Source organism: Sprattus sprattus (assembly GCF_963457725.1).
Source record: "Sprattus sprattus genome assembly, chromosome: 6".
In the NCBI taxonomy this organism is placed as follows: domain Eukaryota; kingdom Metazoa; phylum Chordata; class Actinopteri; order Clupeiformes; family Clupeidae; genus Sprattus; species Sprattus sprattus.
This window is the reverse complement of record NC_137925.1, coordinates 16,490,104-16,510,982: the sequence shown is the minus strand read 5'-3', so window position 1 is coordinate 16,510,982 and position 20,879 is coordinate 16,490,104. Positions and strand designations below refer to the sequence as shown.

Sequence of the window (20,879 nt, the reverse complement as noted above, 5' to 3'; positions counted from 1 at the left end):
CGGGCTGAATTAATCGCAGAAAAAGGTAAGAAGAAGAAGAAGAAGAAGAAGAAGAAGAAGAAGAAGAAGAAGAAGAAGAAGAAGAAGAAGAAGAAGAAGAAGAAGAAGAAGAAGAAGAAGAAGAAGAAGAAGAAGAAGAAGAAGAAGAAGAAGAAGAAGAAGAAGAAGAAGAAGAAGAAGAAAATGCCTAGGAATAACAATACAGGGCATTTCATGCACTGTAATTAGCACGCAAACAAAGAAGGCCAACTGTGACCAAGAGGACTGGGGGACTCACAGGCTATGTATCTTATGTTGACTTACCTTCCATCATCACAATGGCACAATAAATGTTCAAAACTATCCTCCGCATTACTTGTTTTTAAGAAAACCACACTTCACTCAGAATTTTAAATCCTACGGAGCTGTTTGCAGATTCCCTTAATACCAGCTGAACTACATGCTGCGCATTCAACCCCAATTAAACTCAACTCCCTCTTAAGTCCCGAGGAGCGGTTTCCTTTTGCCTGTGTCCGCGTGCTCAAATCGGCCGTTTTGAACGCTTGGCATTTGGTCAGCCAAGCTGGGTGCAGACACAGAAACAGGAGCCCGGGCTATCACATATCACCGAAGGAAACTAGACGCCCTTGAACCACATCGCCTCATCGAACACTGCAGCTATTCAGCTGTCAGTCAGGCGCTTGGCAGGAGGGCTCACTGCATCGGGGAAGAAGGTAATAGAAGAGATGAACAGATCTCAATGACACTAATGATGTCAGAAGAGCCATATTTTACTGTCAAGCCTTTGGATCCCTGGCGGTGTAAAGAAAACCAGGTTCCACGTGATAGTTATTCGTGATGCCTCGGCAATGCATAAATAAATCCTACCTGTAAGTACACTTGAACGTGATATCTTCTATTGTATGGGGAACAGAGGCTTCAGAAGAGGTCACACTTTAGCTGCATGGCTATCCAACACTGCAGCCAAGTATCTTCACCCAACAAAACCCTTTATAAAACATTATAAATGTTTTTTTTTTAGAAAAACAAATGGCAATGTTTATCATTGTCTATTGAATCAATTTCTGATGACAAACACACAGTTTACAGTAACATGGTGTCTATTTATATCACTAGAATAAAAAAAACATATTTTATATACATATGGATTCTCAATATTGAAATTAAGAGAAAATGAGAATATAAATTCTTAATATTCCATGACATTATATCCATTTTATTTTTTCATATTTTTTTTGTTTACATTTAAGACTGAAATCTGCAGAGAGCTGCATACAGTACAGATGGAAGGTTTACAAGACTGCACGAGTGCTGAGAAGTGTTTGGAATCAAATAAACAAAAACAAATTGGCAACAAGAATATATGACACCTTCTGTAGTACAAATGGGCTGCCTCACTTAAATGCAAATGAGACTTAAGGCGTGGTCGGGCTTCCCCAAATAGTTCCCAATCTCTCGGTTACCACTGAGATTAAAACCTGTTCGAGCGCTGCTCCAGAGATACTCATCAGCCAAAAGGAAAGGTACAAAACGGGCTTTGGTTGCCCTAGGTGTCGGTATGTAACTCAAAGCCCAGCTGGGCTGTAGCATGATAGCAGGTGTTTTATCAGCGTGGGATAGCGACATACGGACACTGGGAAATCTCTGGAGCTTGGCCCCTCCCACTGCATCCCTCTCTCTCTCTTCCTCTGTGTCTCTCTCTCTCTCATGGTCCCTTGGCAATCCTGCCATTATGGAAAGACAATAATAATGAACCTGTTAACCCTCAGCGGAACAGTCTGTTAATTCCCTCTGCACACCTGTGGCTTTCTTCTGGATCTAAAGCTGATTTTGTAAATAGTACATCTGAAAGACGATTATGTGTTGTGACAACAGCGGCTTTTACATTTGTAAGGCACTTGTCCCACACCAGCGTGATCTTTCTCTTGCCAGGGGAAGGGTGGGAATGACTTATGGAAGCGTTTCAATCACAACATGCACCCCAGTGCAACCATCTGCTACAAGTTTCCTTGAATTAGTGCACAGATGAATAACTGCATATGCACTTTCCATGTCTTCATGCTCCTCTTTCCCCTACAAACCAAATGAGAACAGAAATAAAGGACTCTCAGGTCAATGATTTTTATCCTCTCTCAATTAAAAGCATATTTTTGCCTATCAAGACTTTTTACAAAATTGCAACACGTCCAATCCCTTTCATGCTTGCTTGCTTGCACTTGTGCTCACACTCTTATTCACATTCACACGCGCACACACACACACACACACACACACACACACACACACACACACACAGAACTCTCTGATCTTCATTAATTTGCTTGTTCTACTTTCTCAGGCTCAGCTGCACAAGAAATTCCCACTGGAATTTCATTTCCCTGCAACACACCAAATTAGCCACACTCTAGTTTTAACTGAGAACGCCACCAACACTTTAGAATGCACACACAGATACCAAAGAAAGAGAGAAACAAACACAATGTATGCAGTAGTCATTCTCTAAAATATTTATGTATATTTCATATACATACCATTTTATGATAACGATGACAGTAAATTAATTAAATGAAACCAAAAGCAACCGTTTTGGGTCTTCCCTAATTATGCTGCCTTCAATTCACACTGCTTTTTTCACAGTCTGTAGATCTGGGGGTCTTTAACCTTGTAGCACTACGATCATCGTTAAATAGTGGCAAGGGAGCATCATTTGGCATCCTCTCTTATTTGCAATGTTCATACTACTACTAGAAAGGTTCTGGGAGAGCAGCCCCAGTTGGTTTCTTCAGAAGGTTTCATCAAGTCCATTTAGTTTTATCCTCCATTCACTGGTTCTTAAGCATTTCATGCTCACGAACTCCGATAAGCTGCTTTGACACAAAGTCTCTTGTAAACAATGCTGCCAAACACAAGAAAACTGAACAGATATACATGATCTATTTTAACCAATGATTTCCCACATGTCCTTTTTTCATTTATACAGACTTTAATAGCATTATTTACAGATGATTTTTTTTCATGTAATTTTCTCAAGACATAGTTCTGTGGGTGTGGCATCATTGCTGTCTTTTTTTTTTTTAATAATCCAGTCTTGGTTGGTTCAGGCTATGCTGTTGATGAACAGTGGGGAAGATGGATATCAATTCTTTACATTATCTGTAAGCTTAAAAGTGGGAGTCTGAATGTCTTCCAAAAAAATTAAAAAAGGGGTGTTGGGGTAGATATGGATGATTGTGCATAAAAGAGGTAGGGACAGGAGGTTGAGAGGAAAAGCAACCTGTTTAAAAAATACCTGGTGAAGAGTCACCTGACAACACAAAGGTAAGAGGAGAGTGTGGTTGGAATGGAGCAAAAAAGTCAAAAGAACTGAAGAGAAGAAGCTGCACATTGGAAAGGAAGGATCTCAAAAGAAAACAAAAGGCAATGGCCAGTCCAGGTAAAACAAGTAAAATGGAAGAAGGAAGAGACTGTGCATTTGAGTGTGTGTAAGGAAAGAGAAGACAGATCTACTGAAAAACTGTTTTTAAATGCCCATTAGTGGGGATGTGGTCAGAGAAGAGACAGGATAAAGACACTGCACTGGTGTGTGTGTGTGTGTGTGTGTGTGTGTGTGTGTGTGTGTGTGTGTGTTAGAGAGTTAGAGAGAGAGAGAGAGAGAGAGGGAGAAAGAGTGAATAGGTTGAAACTGCAAGATGGACGTGAAGATGTAAGGGCCTTTGTCTTGGGACCTGATGAAGGGTACCGACAGAGGAAAGCGACGGAATGTCTGTGTGTATGAGTGAGTGAGTGCGAGAGAGAGAGAGAGAGAGACTTGCAGATGGTAAGACGAGAGAATTGAGGAAATGAGGAGGATGGTAGTCGTAGGGTAGGTGCAGGCAGGTAGACTCTCAGATTGGATTCAGTTGCTGAGCAGAAGCTCTGTTGCCGTCTCAACATCCCAGGATTTCGATGACAGCGCCACTATTACTGCATTCTGCAATGAGAGAGAACAAGCAAATCTCAAATCAGCTCACTTATTACACACACTATAATAAATCAACTAGACACACCTTGCCTGAACTCAATTTAGTCTCCAATTTCTCCAAACTGTTCAGCAAACACTCACTTTGTCAAAGCCCATTGCACAGAGTTTGTCTATTTTGCGTGTGTATTCTGAACTGGAGATGGGAGCACCGCCGTATACGTGCGACCAAAGCCGAGCTGTCTGTTTGTACATCTCTGGGTTCTGCTTATACTGGTGGAAAAGGAGAAAAGCAAGACAATAGGTCATAAAAACTGCCATGCCCATACGTGAGCCATCACAAGCAGAATAATCATAACACAAACTGCACCACCTTTGGAGTGTATGTGTGAAATCCTCAAGTAATGAGGACAAGAACAAGTATTCTAAATTTCAATGTACTCCATACATACAAATTGTTTTGTTTACCACAGATTCTATCACATAGGCCAATCCCATTGAACTGTGTTAATAATCCAAGTCATAGGCAACTAACCTGATGGGCAACCACAGCGTCCTGTGGGTCGTCCGGCTCCGCTGCTGCCAGTAAAGCCTGTAACGACAGCAGTACTGTCCGCAGGGTCATGGCTGCCGCCCTGGAGCCAAACAACAACATTAAGTCCCTCTTCATTACTTCTAACTAGCCAATAGGATGGCCAAGCACTGTCAGCCTCCGCAATCAGCTGTTTCTGTGACATCGAAACATCACAACATGTAGATTAAATCTGGTTAAATATGTAGGAGGTAAGTGTCCACTCACCACTGGTCTTTGAGGATGTCCAGGCATATAGCACCAGTGACGGAGCTGATGTTGGGATGCCAGATTTTTGTGATAAATCGCACCTAAGTAAGTGGAGGGGACAAGCAAAGCCAATGTTCATAATTTCATTACTTCATATAAACAAGCATTCAGAGGTTTACTTGGGTGTAGCAATGCAAGTCCTATTTCAGCTGTGTTGTGGCTAAATCCCTTGCGCAAGTTTACATCTGTAATCATCAGATGTAAATCAGGTCAAACAGGACGAACCACACACCACAGGCAAACTAAACAAGCCTACCTTTGGTGGGTTGAATGGATATGTTTCTGGAATTTTGATTTCTAACTGAAATCTACCTCCTGGAAGAAAAGTAGGGAGAGAAAAAAATGTTGGACCAGACTAAGAACAATGCATTAATATTGGTACATTGTAACAGTAACATTTAAAACACATTAAATCAGTATCCAGGACATGCAATTATAAAGTTCCTGATTACTTAAAGTATTGTCTTTTTTAACAGAATAAGCAAACTAAGATCACTTTACCCTCATAGGGTGTGTCTGGGGGTCCTGCTATCTCTCCCTTTAGTTCTGTGAAGTTCTCATCCACTAGGTCCACCTTGATCTGGTTTTTACTCGTCTATACAGGGCGAGAACAGAAATGCAGAAGCGCAATATTGTGAAGTGTGAAAGAAGAGAAAAAAGTTAAAATGACAATAATGCAGCAGTCTGTACTATGCCAAATAAGTACAAATCTAAGTGGGAACCTTTAAGTTATAGTCAAGTAAATGCTTTTTCAACAGGACTGGGCCACATGCACCCACCATGTCTTGAGCAATTAATTTACTGAACATGGGTGATAAGCTATCCCGTCAATAACTGTGATTAAATATAATTCCTTGTCAATAAAAGCACAATCAGACGGCTACCTGTTGTATAATTTAAGGGGCAGGGTCCCCCGACTGTCAAACACGAAGATCATTGTCAACACACCAACCATATTATTTCTCAACACCGGTGAGATCCTAGTCATCATGCATTGTTAGCTAGCCAGGTAGAGATGTTATTGCTTTAACTTATCGTTGGGCCTTAGCATAACAAGCTAATGTCAATGTTGTTCTACTAGTCCTAACATGAAGTTGTCTGCCTTTTCTGCAGCGAACATGACGACATTCAACCAATACTAGCAAGTTATGCATGCTTTTGACCGTTGTGACCTCACGTACCTTGCAACATTGTAACACTGCGACATTGGGGTTAAATACCCTTTTAGCAACAATGTGCAAGTTGAAAATTATAAGCTTTTCGGAAGGGCTAGCTAGCTATCGAGCAACCTAGCTAACAAACATTTCATAGAATAGCGTTTGTTTTGAATACTATCAAGCATGGCTCATGGCCAAATAAGCTTACGGATATTGTGGTCGACGAGAAGAAATTACTACCTTACCTCTTCGCTTTTCAGAACCTCCTTAAATTCCCGTTTTATCCTTTGGACAGCGATGTAGGCCATGATGCCGCCGCGTATTTGATGGGTGAAATTAGAACAGTGTCCGCGAGTAGGGCCTCGTTGGGATTCAGTCTGAAAATACGTTTAGGTGACAGGCTAGGAGGACCCCACCTCTCACTTTATCACTATCCTAGTGTCTGTCACACCTTGTGTCTGTCACCGTAAAATTACCGAAGATGCAGGATTTTTACGTTTCGCACCCCTGTGATATGACCACTTCTTCATTGGTTTTGTTTGTGTAAGAACCTCAATTGAAGCTAAATAAACAGCGCCATCTAGTGTGATGGGTGTCACATGATAACATCTTTCTGAGAAACCGACTCTGGTACCTCCCCTCCGTGGTATAAATTGAGAACCTTCAATTTGACGTGCAGTCATAGGGCTCAGATACACATACGCATTTTTGTAAAAACGGGACGCGAGCAAATGCATTGATTCCTATGGTACGGCGCGTTTAAAGCGTGCGCCCCTTCTCCACCACGCGTTGCGTCTTTGAAGCGTTTTTTAGGTGCGCTTAAAAGTTGAACTATTCTCAACTTTCCAGCGCAAGGCAGGGAAGCGCACCGCTTCTGTTTTGGCCGCCGCACTTTGCCAAATAATACAATCATACAGAAAAAGAAAGAATAGAATGTCACCAATCCAGTAAGGGCTCAGATACACATACGCGTTTTTGTAAAAACGCGACGCTAGGAAATGCATTGATTCCTATGGTACGGGGCGCTTTGCGTGAAAGCGCGCCGTACCATAGGAATCAATGTATTTCCTAGCGTCGCGTTTTTACAAAAACGCGTATGTGTATCTGAGCCCTAAACTAGTAGAAAACTGTAGATTTCCCTTTAGATTCCTTAACTTCTACCACAGCAGCTAAATGCAAACTCAGGTAACCACTGGGGTCTATCTGTGAGGGTGTCTAAGCCCTAATTCATAGTGCGGTGCCACAAACAAACTAATATGAAATTGTTTTCCTTTGGATATAGCGATGACTGAGAACTATGTAGTCTTCATTGAGCAAGCCATTAAGTTGGACTTGCTGAAGATCATCACTAGTAAACTGAGGGGGAAAGGCATCAGTGATGGTGTGTACTGGGATCCTAAGAATGACACGATCTTCCATGTGATTAACAAGCACACTGGCAAGGTATGGACACATTCAAATATAATTAAACATTGTTTAAGCTCATACATACATGAATGTTTACATACTGTATATCCACCCATACAGTACATACATACAGAGACGGACTGGACTACCTTACCACTCATTTTAATCTTCCTCCTTTAATCTGTTTTCTTCCAGCTGTGCCATATTGAGTACCACACCAAGCCACTTTCCATCTTCCATCAGATCAATGCCTTTGAGGACAATGGGTTCTTGGTGATGGACATGTGTTGCGCTGATGACTGCAAAGCCATCCACAACTACATGGTCCAGAACCTGCGCAAGTCAGGGGAGGACCTTGATGAGGTAATGTATGCTTAAAGTACACCTTCTCCAGAGTGCAAAAGGAGCAGAATTTCAATGTTCGTAACATGTGCTGAACACGCTTTATGCCTTAAGATAAGGAGAGTAATTTAAATAATATACTAAACAATATAATATTAACTATTATATCCACCATTGCCAGTAAAAACTTGACTGATTTTGAAACGCAAAATCCGACATTAAATACCCTGTACCTTTGCCATGCTTAAGACTTGTTTGCAGGAAGAATGGGACAAGTTCAGACATGAAACACTTCCTCACTTGGTGTCTTCAGTCCCTAAACATCTTTTGAATATTGTGAAAAGGACTGCAACGTTACAAAGTGATAAATGCTGTAAAATATGATATATAATGCAAGCCTCGAAATTGTATTAAATGTTTATTTTGAAAAAACGATACAATCATCAAATAATGTGCTGTTGTATTGTTTTCAATGTAATACACGTTAAAAAGAATGTACAAATCACTGTTTTCAGTTTTAATTTAACATACCGTCCCAACTTTTTCTGATTTTGGGTTGTAAGATTCTTGTGAGCATGGAGAAATTACAGTAACTTTTTATCTCCGATAATGAAATATGGGACCAAAACATAACATGTCTTTATTTTGTATGTATATATTGTCTTTCCACTAAAACAGATATCTGATTTCTTTAGGTTTACAACACAATGTGCAGAGTATTTCCCAGAAGTTTTGTGCTGCCTTTGAATGTGCATAGTAAGACACCTTGTGGAGAGAACTTGAACACCAGACCAGACAGCCAAGCAACAGCTATCAAGACTGCCCAAAATCAGGTAGGTCAATAAGCCTATGCCAGTCACACTTCAATTATTTTAAATGAAAATAATTTTTTGTGAACGCCTTTGTAAACTGGCAAAAGTAGCATTCAGGACAAAGTCCCGCATGGGGCGCTGTTGATCACTGGGGGGTAGGATCTCCCCAGGCCTTAAGTGCTCAGGTGGGCTTTCTCCCGGGCCTTCAGTGCTCAGGTGGGCTATCTCCCGGGCCTTCAGTGCTCAGGTGGGCTATCTCCCGGGCCTTTCTGTGTGGAGTTTGCATGTTCTCCCCGTGTTCACAAGGGGTTTCCTCCACTAAGAACCCCCAACAGAAAAACATGCAGAAGAACAGACCAATCTCCTTTCTGTCCCTGACCAGGACGGGACCTATCACTTTACCTGGTCCCTGTGCGCCTAAAAGCTGCCCACTGCACCTGGGGTCCTGGAGGAAGGACAGTCTAGGATGGAATAAATGCAGAGAATAAATTCACTGCGACCTCGGCCTCCGTGTGTGGTGTGTGTGTGTGTGTGTGTGTGTGTGTGTGTGTGTGTGTGTGTGTGTGTGTGTCCTTTGTCGCCAAAAATATTCACACGTGTTTTGCTGTGTGGTTTGTGCGACAATAAAAACTGACTAGCTCAGCCTTGTTTGTTATAAGTCCTGGAGCTTAGAAGAGTGGTTAAATGTCTCATTTCTATTCTGAAGGTTCACTGCACACATGAAGATCTCCATGGTGATGATCTCCATGAATATGGTGGGCTAGAATTCCCACAAATCAACTATGCAAAGCGCAACGCCCATCCTTACCGTTATTACTATGGCTGTGGCTTCCGGCACCTGGTGGGAGACTCCCTGATCAAAATGGACCTGGAAGGGAAAAAAATGAAAGTAAGTACCAAATAAATATGTGTATTAATCTATAAATAAAACTATTTCATAAATGTGATGTTTGCTGTATTCAATGGATGTATTCAGATACAGAACGTAAGTGTTAGTTGTTAGAGGTGCATTCATATAAATGTTACTAAAATATTCATTATTGTTTTTTGTTTTTTTTAGGTGTGGCAGAAGCCTGGAGTTTACCCCTCTGAACCAGTGTTTGTGCCAACACCTGATGCAAAAGAGGAAGATGATGGTGTCATTTTGTCTGTGGTCGTCACTCCAAATAAGGTAAGGTGCAAAGTGTAGATTCCCCTATCGTGTTGTTGGTTCAGCAAATTATGCAATGCAAACTCTTAACTTGGCTTTCTTTTAACAAATAGAATAATCTAACCACAAACTTGAATCTGTCCCTCCCCAGGACAAGGGCACATTCCTGCTGGCTTTGGATGCCAGGTCATTTGAGGAGTTGGGCAGAGCAGAGGTGCCTGTGAACATCCCTTATGGTTTCCACGGTACTTTCAACGCTACTGCTTAAACAACCCAAGACTGAAAAAAAGGCACTCTGCAAGCGTTTAGCACGGCATATAGATTAGAAACGGCACGCAAGAGGATCAAGATATGATTTGAGTCCTTGTGAAAGTGCATCATTGTCAGATGATGGCTGCTCTTAAAATGATATTGTAAAATCCCTTTTAGTTTTTTAGATGACTTTGCTTACTTCTTCTAGGATCACTTATGGAAAATGCTTGGGTTATTCAACTGACTCTGCCTGCATGATAGAATGGTTGATTAAAAAAAAATGTAAATGTATAATAGTTGTTCAAGTGAAGGGATGACACAATTGTATTTTTGAAGAGAAGTATTGGTTGGCAGCATAATGCTGTATATTCTGTTTAAGTTTTGTTATACCTACCTATTTAAATAATGTATTTTTCAAACGTATGTAATGTATCAAGTATCTTTTTTCAAATAAATGAAAGTTAATAAACTCACGTACTGTATAATTTTATAAACTAGACGTATCGCAAAGCGTTACAAAATACTAGATGTAACGCAAAGCGTTACAAAATATGACCGCCGAACTGTTCAGTAGGTTCAGTGTGTTTGTGTGTTTTTATGTGTTTTGTGTGTGTAAATTGGTTTGTGTTTCATTTTAATGTATTAAAGGAATTATTTGTGCACGCGTACATACAGTATGTCTACTGTGTGTGTTTGTGTGCATACAAATGTCTACTGTGTATGTGTTTGTGTATCTGTTGCAGTTTTGACCATGCATTATGGTGCAGTTTTGACCATGTAATTGCAGGTATCTCTGGCTGACATCACCTCATGTTTGCTTTTTCATTTTTAAGTAGGTGGTGCTATACATAAAATGAGTGGTTATGGGATGGGTTGACATGGCCCCTTTAGACAAACATACAAAAAACATGTGGCCCTCCTAAGCCCTACAGTTCTCGGAATATACGTAGAAAACTGTGTCAGCCCACCTACAGGCCAGTTGGCATGCATTCAGAGGGTCTCATAATTTCGTGCACTTTCGACAATATATGCATAAGTTATAAGTGACTGGAGTTGTGAAGAGTGCATAGTTTGAGGGTCTGCCACGCCCATCCTAAGCCCTACGGTTTTCGACATATTCACAGAAAACTGAATCGCCCCACCCTCTTTAAAAGGGGTCCAGTCCGACGGGGGTGCAACGGATCAAAACGAAAATCAGTGGTTCCACGCTAATCTAGTAAAGCTACATGCCCACCAAATTTCGTGCAACCCGGTGTTTCAGTGTCCCGGAAATCGTTGACAGAAAATTGGCAAACAAAAAAAATAAAAAATAAAAAAACTAGACGTAACGCAAAGCGTTACAAAATATGACTGCCGAACTGTTCAGTAGGTTTTAACACAGAATGAGTCATGGTTGTCAGTGTGTTTGTGTGTTTTTATGTGTTTTGTGTGTGTAAATTGGTTTGTGTTTCATTTTTATGTATTAAAGGAATTATTTGTGATAGATTTTGATGATTTGGTAATGTAATGTTTCGTGTACTACTTTTTTGTGGACTGTTTTGGTATATTTTTCTTTTGCAATGTAGTTTGTTAAAACAGGTCACATAAAGAGGTGTGGAAACAAAGTGAAGTTTCCAACCACCAACAGGTGGCGCTATAGGTGATATCAGTCAGGCATATGTACGCGTTCGGGCCTGATCCAGCGTCCACCCTAAGACATTTTCTCTGGATCAAACTGTTCACAAGAGTTATAAGAGACTTTGTGTTTTGTGGCAAGCACTGGCAAGTTGGCAAAGTTTGAGGGTCTGCCACGCCCACACCTTCCGACTACTGAGAAAATCCAATCCAACTTTTAGTCGCCCATGGCTAAAGAGTAACCTGACCACATTTCAAGGCGTTACCATTAAATTTGTCAAAGAAGTTCGATCAGATGCGAGGTGTTCAAACGCTGTCAAAACGCATCTTCCACTCAAAATGGCCGACTTCCAGTGGACCTGCCATCATGGCGTCAAGAGACTTTTTGGTGCGTCCAAGCATGATGAAGACTTGTACCGTATTCCGTCAAGATACGCCAAAATAACCCCAATGCGCAGGGGTTTCTGCAATGTTCTAGGGGGCGCTACAGAGCCATTTTGCTTCATCCATGGACAAAAACTCTACCGAAGATGGACGGTTACATGCTTGATGTCCCTGGCAACATATATTCGATTAAAACACCTCATTTTTGCTTTTTAATTTTTATCTAGGTGGCGCTATACATGTAATGACTGGTTATGGTATGGGTTTTCATGGCCCCTTAACACAAACATACAAGAACGAAACTCAATGGTTCCACGCTCATCTAGTGGGGCTACATGCCCACCAAATTTCGTGCACCTCGGTGTTTCAGTGTCCCGGGAATCGTTGACAGACAATCGGCAAACAGAAAAGAAAAAAAAAACAGAAAAAAACTCAGACTAAAGCGGTCATAATAACTCATCATAGTACAATACAAAAACGATTGTTTAAAAACAATGGTATTAGACAATAAAACGTAACGTTTTTTCACCTATCAGATGACAACCATAGACATATATACATGTATGTATACATTATATACATTTTTAAACAACTAGAGCTCAAAATTACGTAATCACTTCCGGTTTCTGTGCCTCACCAGCTACGAACCTCACGGCACGTCACTGAATTTTATCATGGGTGTATTCCAGAGTTATTCCAGAGTTTCCTGCCAGTTTTGCTTTAAATTGTCTTCAATTGCACATGGAAAGTTGTGTTTTTACATACATTCACATATCTTATCTTCAAAATGAAAATCAGGATGGGCTGTAGATGTATTCTCATCTTTTTTGCCCTTGCTGTGTGGCAATTTGTTGCACATTGCTGGTCAAAACAAAGCGTTGACCAGCGAGGCTCATATGGTCTAAGCAAGCCATGTTTGAAATATATGGTTGATCTGTGATGTTTTCACAGATTATCACAATATGGTCTAGGATTATTTCCAAAATTGTAACAAACCAGAGTCCAAACACTGAATCTTATGTCTTAATGATGTTGATCAATTGCCCCACTGAGTCGTCTCAGATATAGTCCTACTTTAAAAGAAGCTCACACAAGCTATACATGATCTACCTATAGCAATCTGTTGACTGGTTCTTTGGAGATGGAACTATACATTGGATTTCTTCCGAGAGTGTAGGAGAGCATTGAGAAACAGAGGGCACAGGGAGATATTATTGTTGTGTTGTATTTAAGATTTTCCAGCAGGGGGCCTGACTGCATCAGAGATGAACAACAACAGTTTTAACACTAGTTTATGAAGAATAACACGATGTCTCACTCAATAGGAGCAATGAAATGGCGTTATGAATATGTTTCATAGCTTAAAGTACAACAGTGTTAGAAATCACATAAAAAATATTTTCAAGTAAACAGTAATTATTGTAAACAGGTGAGATGAATGGTGGCTCTATGTGATTTCAATAAAAAACATAACCCAGACTGGAAAACCATTGATGCTAAAACAAGGAAGTTCAGTGTTGGAAACAAAGTATGTGCAACTATACAACACTGTGTTTTCTTACTTGCTTTTCCCCTCCAAACAGACAAATGCCACTGAAATGTAATACAAGGCAATCAGCTCTCTCATTTTACAGATGACTGCTAGTATAATAAACACCACAGTCTAAAGACCACACTTTCCTACTTTCTCACACAAAAGTGCTTACTATGAGGTATCAATTTCCTAAAAACACTATGCAATTTCAGTTTATCTAATAACATGTAAGAGAAAGTGCCATGCATAAAGTTAGAACACAGGTAATTTACATCACAGAGCAATGCGTGGGCAAAAAAATGAACGGACCGTAGGCTATATTAAATCCATTCATCAGCATGCAAAGGACTATGCAAGACGGCTGTGCAAATACAGTCTGTCTCTCACATTCTCTGCACCACCCGCTGCATGGCAAATCTCTCCCAGTGCTGCCTTGTGATTCGAGGAGGGCTTGTGGGACGCACCACACGTCCTCTCCCCATGCTCACTTTTCTCCTGAGGAGGCCAACTAAAACTCCAGCGAGAACAGTGGTGCTGATAAAAATGCAAATGCCAAAGAACAACAGTGGTTTGTTCTCTGCAATCTTTGTGCAGAATGTGCAGCTGGCCTGTGCTGTAGGCAGCTGACAGGACTTTAGTGTGCCTCTGTCCCCAGATGGGAACCCACCACGGGAGACGATCTCCCGGTACGCCCTGACGGAACCCTTAGGATGTGACTGGTAGTGTATGGGAGCAAACAGGCCAAAGTGAAACGTGTGACGATCTTGAAGATTCCAGACATAAAATCCTCTTAGGTCAACCCCATCCAGCTCACGAGCTGTAAGAAAATGGAATGAGTGAAAATGAGTTCAAGGGCGCAGAAGGAGAAGACTGTTTTCATGTTTACAGTTAGACAGATGCTGAGCCACAGAGCATATAGATTTATAACTGCGATAGCGGTTGCTCCCTTGACAATTCCGAGCAGCCTCATAACAGAGGCTTTCATCTACTGAAAACATGGCAGGTTCTGTATTGTTGAAGAGCATGGTTCACTGAATCTGATTTAACCAAAAGCAATGACACAGATGTTATTTGTATTAAATCAATATTTGAATAGTATGTCAGTGATGTCAAAATTGATTTTCACAAAGACAGACACAAAAATGTGGACTGTTCATACCAAAAGGTCTGTCTGCTCCGCAAACAAAGCATGGCAAAATGATCTTAAGTGTGTGTTCAGTGTAAGAGTAAATGTCACACCACAAACACCTATCACGTCACTATGATTCATTTTATGACATGGTAATAATCGGTTACCATGAGGGAGCAACGTGTACAAGCACACTATCAGTGAAAAACACTGTTATGATATTGCATTATCCTCAGCCCCCACCAGGTTCTCCATTCACATTTATGATCTCAAAGGTCCTCCATAAACCAATGTTTAAGAGCAGAAACATATGATAAGACATGTGTCTTTAGTTTAGCGATCGGTGACAGTGACCATTGACCATGCACACGATGGTTGATGAATTGATAGATGACATACACACTGAACCATGAGATTATGATTATATAATTCTTAACTGACCTTTCTTGTATGCAATTCGATATAAAAAAATCTTGTATGAAGTGAATAACTACAGAACAGCTTTTCATATTTTAATATAGATGTGAGACAAAGATGGTACAATTTTCACATTGCTTCAGACATCTATTACTTCAGCAGACAGTGTGTGAAATACTTAATTTATTATGAGTATATGAAGTGAAATATTCAAAATAATATGTAATGAGTATCCACCTTGTCTCATCATTATGTATTTAAAGCAGTCTGAAACAGGACATACTGTATGTGTTTTTCTCTACTAACCTTTAAGTGCCTCTTGCAGGTACTCCCTAATGTAGATTTGTCTCAAGTTGTCATTATGGGAGGCCTGGTCATCCACCCCTGAAGCCATGACAACAATGGGCCGTGCATTTCCATAGCGACCACTCACCCAATTCAGGACCTTTCGAAGGCCCCAGGGCACCACAGCCTGTCCCAGGTAAGAGACATGCCAATTGGGGTCATGGAGGAAGGAGCAGCCATGGATGGGGCGATGGTGTTGATTTGATCCAGGCTGGGCATCTGGGATTAGAGAGTTTATAGGAGAGACCAGGCGTGTGGTGAAGTGATTGAGAGCAATAAAGTCCAAGGCTCCACTTATCTTCTTCCTCTCCTGTTCTGTAAAGTGTGGCAAAGGAGAGGATCCATCTTCTCCGGAGGTGTGGACATTTTCCTCCAGGTACCCCCGCACTTGCTCAGGGTACTCCCCTCCTCCATTGGCCAAGAAGGGATCTAGGAACCGTCCAAGCTCAAATAGCAGGAGGCGCTCAGTGGCAGCCTTGTGGCTCTCTAGAAACGGGTTTGCTGGCTCCACCCAATCAGCATGCAGAGTAAAGGTGACCCGGGCACCGTGTCGGGGGCGATACTGGTCATTGTAAACATGCCACACCTGGGCATGTGCCAGGAGAAGATGGTGAGCTGCCCTTAGGTGCTTTTCTGTGCTTCCATTGTACAGTTCAGCCAGCCGATTGGGCTCATTGATGGTGATCCACGTGTTGACCCAAGGGCTCAGCTCCTGAAAGCAAAAGGTTGCGTAGGCCTCAAAAGCCTCTACCGTACTATAATTCAGCCAGCCGCCAGCAGCCTGCAGTGGCTTGGGCATGCCCAGTGATGGTGACCTATGGCTGGAGTGGTAGAGTGTGACTACTGCTTTGACGCCTAGTTTGTGAAGCTCTATGAGGAAACAGCGGTAGTATCTGAGCGCCTCTTGGTCCACCTGTACAGGATCTCCATCAGGGAGAAGGTGGGACCAGTCCACAGCAAAGCGATAATGTGTGGCCCGTGTTTCCTCAAGGAGATGCAGGTGGCGTCGAATAGACAGGAAGTCAGTGCACTGAGCACCACGTGTGCGGAGGGTTACCCCAGAAACTCTTTGTAGATTGTTAGGATCTGAGACGTTCCAGCGATAGAGATTGGGGTCAGTGAACTGAGCGGAGTATGGGTGGAGACGAACCTGTGGGTATGCAACGGAGAGGAAAGTCCCTGGTATGATCAGACAAATATTCAGTGCATTTCACCATGACAACTCTGGTGCGGACCAATAAGATGGCAGTGCCAGGTTAAAGAATGTCCAAATGTACCATTATAGATTCATATTAACATACAGTTTTATAAAAGTACGTCACTAACGAACACACTTGCAAAGAACAAATATTTTCGAGCAAAAATGTATTCCCTCACATTTGTACTTACATGTAGGACAGGGTCTGCCACTCCCCACTGGAAATCACAGGGGAATTGTCCATTAATACTCTCAGAGATCTCATTGAAGCCACTGTTCATAACAACCTGCCTGTAGAACTTTGCAGAGGTTTTGGGGATTCTGTTCCGGTCAGTGTCATTAAAATCCACATAAAACAAACCTCTCCTCACACCGTACCCAAAATTCCACTCAAATCCATCTACCAGAGACCATGCAGTATATCCAAAGACCCGTGCTCTATCATACTCCACAGCTGAAAAGGAACAAAGAAAATGAGTACAACTTGAAGGCAGTCATGCAACAATGTGTAGTGATGGCACATGGACACATCCATAAATCTACACTATCCTCACCTTCAAGCACCTGGCCTAACAATCTCTTCATGACATAAATGGCCAGAGTGTCTTCTTCTCTCACCGATGCATCAGTAAACCAGCCACTCTCAGCCACCAGCACCGCCGGGTTGTCATACTCCATCTGAATCCAGCCCAGAACTTTCCTCAAATCCATCAGCAACAACTGACCATAGAGAGGCAGGTGCTGGCCCATGCGGAGAGTGTCTGGTCCAAAAGCCAGGGAGAGGAAATCTGCTGTACCTCTGACAAAGGCTCTCTCCTCTGGTGAAAACTCTGGGATGAGCCCTTGGTTTGAGTCTTTCAATGACGTTGGGTAGTCCCCAGTGCCGTGAATAGGATCCGCAAACCACCCGATTACAGCCTCCATGGATTTTTGGCAGAGTTCAACGTTGGCAGGTGTGGACTGGCCATTGAACGGCTCTACCCAGTGGGATCCAAGTGTTAGAGAAACCTGGCCATTTTGGTGGGGACGGAAATGGGTGTTGTACACATGCCAAACTTTAGCATGAGCCTAAAGATAGAAAAGTACAACTTCAAGTTACTAAGATGAAGTAGACATTTGGCAAATGGAAATAAAAAAAACAGACAGGTCATGGATATAGCATGATGCATTTATGGCTCAGGTATCAAATTCAATTGAGTATCGTGGATTGGCATTAATCTGAATTTATATGTGCACTGAAGACAGCATGTAAACAAGTCTCTGAAGATCAACCTAATACAATGATTTACACAAACATGTTAATACCTCCGTACCTATTGAATGTCTCTCCGAAAAATTCAAAGGGATACAGTATGCCTAAATGGATTGGCACTAAGGTTAGAGATTTCAACAGCTCCTTGGATACACGTGTAAAAACACACTGTGTTGTGCAATGTGACCTGAGTGGTGAATATTATTAATTAACAACCCTACTGTCCTCCGGTATTGGCCATGCTTGCAGACTCACTGATATATGTGGACTCTGACCTGAGACAAGTCCATCACACTCGTGTTTCAGTCACATTAGCAGTGATTAATCTTTCATTAAATATCAATCCCACACGCAAACAACCCAGCTGTTCAGAAAGGTTTGGCATGGGTTTGAATTTGAAATGGAAGAGCTGTTATGAAATGATACATTTCCTGCAGAAACTGTAAACTCAATCAAATCAGCTCGTCCCAACAAGACCTGACAGAATGTACACATTTTTGCTACTTGCACTGGCTGTCAGTTACTAAATAATCCATTTGTTATATCGACTAAATAAAATGAGTGAACTCTTGAGATGACTGAAGAGTCAAATATATTTTGACACTGTGAAAATAAACCCTTAGGACTATAGACAAAGTTCTTTAATATATATGAATGTTAATGATACTTTGGCAGTAAGAGGCTAATAACTAATCGTTCTACTTAAAAATGTATTCATCTAAACATTGCATCTTTCTTATCACCCTTTCTTATCATCTTCTTTTTATTGTGAATGCTGACTTATACCGATTTATACTTGACCCTTAACCCCTCACTCACCCTAATGAGGTTGTGACCAACGACAAAGGAGGCAGTGGGATCGTGGCTTTGTCCTGGTGCATGAACCCCAGTGTCGTAGCCTTGCACTGCAATCAGATAAGGGTTATGCATAGTGAGCCAGTACTTCACAGAGCCTCCAAACATCTGGAAGCAGAATGTAGCATAATCCACAAAAGCCTCCACAACGCTGTCGTTCTTCCAGCCCCCATAGAGCTCCTGCAGGACCAGCGGCAGGTCCCAGTGGTAAAGGGTCACCACTGGCTTGATGCCCTCGGCTTGAAGCCTTCTTATCATGCCCTGGTAGTGGGTCACCGCCTCTGTGTTGGGGTCCCCGATACCATTGGGAAAGAGACGTGGCCAGGAGAGTGAGAAGGAATAAGTTTGGGTTCCCAGGTATTTCACCGCCTTCATGTCCTCTTCCCATCGGGCATAACTGTCACTCGTGGTATCTGCTGTCTCTGTGATGACTTCCCTTGTGTGGGTAAAGTGGTCCCAGATGGAGGGTCCCTTCCCACCCTGGTCCCAGGAGCCCTCAGTCTGATAGGCAGAGGTCCCCACTCCCCAGAGGAAGTTAGAGGGGAAGGTTCCATGTAGGTAGAGGCTCTTGTTTTGCTGGCTGGAAATAGCCGGAGACCTCTGCCACTGTTTCAGTCCATCCCCAGAAGAACACCAAGCTCCGTCCCAAAAACTCACTGAGAGGTAAGCAAACAGAAGAAGAGAGACTTCGGGGACAGAGACTGAAACCCGGGCAGTAGTCATGCTCAGAAAGCTTTGGCAAAAAAGCTCACAACCGAATTGTCACATCTGCAAGTGTGAAGACAGACTACATGGAATAGGACAACCCCGCTGAAAGCACCTGAGTGAGGGCTATGCCGAAAGGCGATTTTAATATTCCTCTAACTGCTTTGCCTTCTCTATGTTGCAAAGACACACACACATTCTCTCTCTCTCTGTCTATATCTCTCTCACACACACACACTCTGTGTCGCTTCCTCTGTCTCTCTGTTATGGTCTTCGAAACACTATGAACGTAAGGAGGGATTTGTCAATGATTAACATGAACTCTGTTCCCGCAACTCATGACAGGCTTCCTCTCCATCTCTGCTGCAGAGTTTTTCTCTCTCTGTCTCTCAGATCTCAAAGGAATAAGTGTCTCTTAATGGCTGTCATTGTCCTTCCACTGGTTGACTGTTGCTAAGATGATAATTCAATTTTTCCTTTTGTTCCACAGCTACGTGTTGAGAGACAACCATTATATTATATTATAACAATCAGGTCAGTTAAGTTGTTTTGACATTTATTTGTGAGTTCAAGCAAAGGCCACTCTTTCTAAATGTGTTTATCCAAAGGCTTTGGAAAGGCACAACAGAACCTTCACTGATACATTGGATGTCAAAAACAGCAGTTTTACACACATTTTATGAAGAGATCTGTCTTAGCTCTGTCTTTCCCTGATGTTAATCTTATGGTTGAGGTCACTGGATGTAGCAGGTGAAAGGACATTTGATTTAAATCCCTCACAGGACATGACAGGCTAAGACAAGAGGGAAGAGGAGGTGTCAAAGCTACCACTTTAGAGCAGATTTATATCCAGAGATGTGCATGTTTGCCTGTGTGTGTGTTTGTCTGCCAGTCAGTCTGTCCATGTGTAGGCTTAAAATATCTACATCTCAGCAGATGTCTCAACATGCTTTTTGTATGTGGGCTTCGGTCTTCAGATATTTAAATGCCAAAAGTGTTTTGTTAAATCATATACTGGCAACACCAAGATGTTTTATTTGAAAACATTAAAAAGATGAAAAGCAATAGTAGTATGTCTCTGAGGGGTGAAAGCGTCTGTTTAAAGGGAAAGGAAAGATTATCTGAAGTAGTTTCTTTTTTTGCTAAGGGGTTGACTTGGGTTTTGTGGAAATCAGAATGAAGGAAAAATGTAGCTGGTTGTCCCTCATGCAGTCACAATAATGCCAGGGAAAGTGAATTTACAGAGTGAAATGCAGCAAGTCAGTGACATGCTGTTCGCAGATGAAATTAGGTGGCTGCTAATGAACACATTATTCCACTGAGGGCGTGGGTGATGATTGTGGGTCTAATGAATAAAATGTTTTATCTCAGAGGAGACAAGCTGACGCAAACTGAACCCCACCGCCACCTAATTTAGAGGCTCAGGGTTTGCAATTGCATCATACACCGTGAAGCAGTTGTTTATAATTCATATAAACATTTCGTGTATTTTAATAATACAGGCGAACAGATGTGTGCCGGCCTCCA

General features: G+C 41.9%; 3 protein-coding genes across 3 annotated transcripts; 1 reads left to right on the top strand and 2 right to left on the bottom strand.

Annotated features, from left to right (window-relative positions):
- Positions 1-2,528: 2,528 nt before the first annotated feature.
- ube2ka (ubiquitin-conjugating enzyme E2Ka) lies at positions 2,529-6,462 on the bottom strand. Its single transcript, XM_080840467.1, has 7 exons — positions 6,202-6,462; positions 5,301-5,394; positions 5,056-5,114; positions 4,758-4,840; positions 4,494-4,593; positions 4,103-4,231; positions 2,529-3,970 (listed from the first exon to the last, which is right to left on the bottom strand). The coding sequence occupies exons 1-7, from the start codon at positions 6,262-6,264 to the stop codon at positions 3,896-3,898; spliced, it is 603 nt and encodes a 200-aa protein (XP_080696593.1). The 5' UTR covers positions 6,265-6,462; the 3' UTR covers positions 2,529-3,895.
- Positions 6,463-7,240: 778 nt separating this feature from the next.
- LOC308366398 (carotenoid-cleaving dioxygenase, mitochondrial-like) lies at positions 7,241-9,935 on the top strand (the record flags this gene model as incomplete). The annotated part of the gene is made up of 6 exons (XM_080840084.1): positions 7,241-7,399; positions 7,559-7,726; positions 8,401-8,538; positions 9,224-9,406; positions 9,578-9,688; positions 9,819-9,935. The coding sequence occupies 6 exons, from the start codon at positions 7,241-7,243 to the stop codon at positions 9,933-9,935; spliced, it is 876 nt and encodes a 291-aa protein (XP_080696210.1).
- Positions 9,936-13,834: 3,899 nt separating this feature from the next.
- Positions 13,835-19,370, bottom strand: klb (klotho beta; the record flags this gene model as incomplete). Its single annotated transcript, XM_080840548.1, has 5 exons — positions 13,835-14,268; positions 15,304-16,492; positions 16,732-16,994; positions 17,095-17,608; positions 18,612-19,370. The coding sequence occupies 5 exons, from the start codon at positions 19,368-19,370 to the stop codon at positions 13,835-13,837; spliced, it is 3,159 nt and encodes a 1,052-aa protein (XP_080696674.1).
- Positions 19,371-20,879: the final 1,509 nt, after the last annotated feature.

Coding starts and splice junctions, on each gene's coding strand:
- ube2ka (XM_080840467.1), bottom strand. CDS start 6,264: ATGGCCTACATCGCTGTCCAAAGGATAAAACGGGAATTTAAGGAGGTT. Junction 4,841..5,055: donor ATCCATTCAACCCACCAAAG/GTAGGCTTGTTT, acceptor CCACTTACTTAG/GTGCGATTTATCACAAAAAT. Junction 3,971..4,102: donor GTGCAATGGGCTTTGACAAA/GTGAGTGTTTGC, acceptor CTCTCATTGCAG/AATGCAGTAATAGTGGCGCT.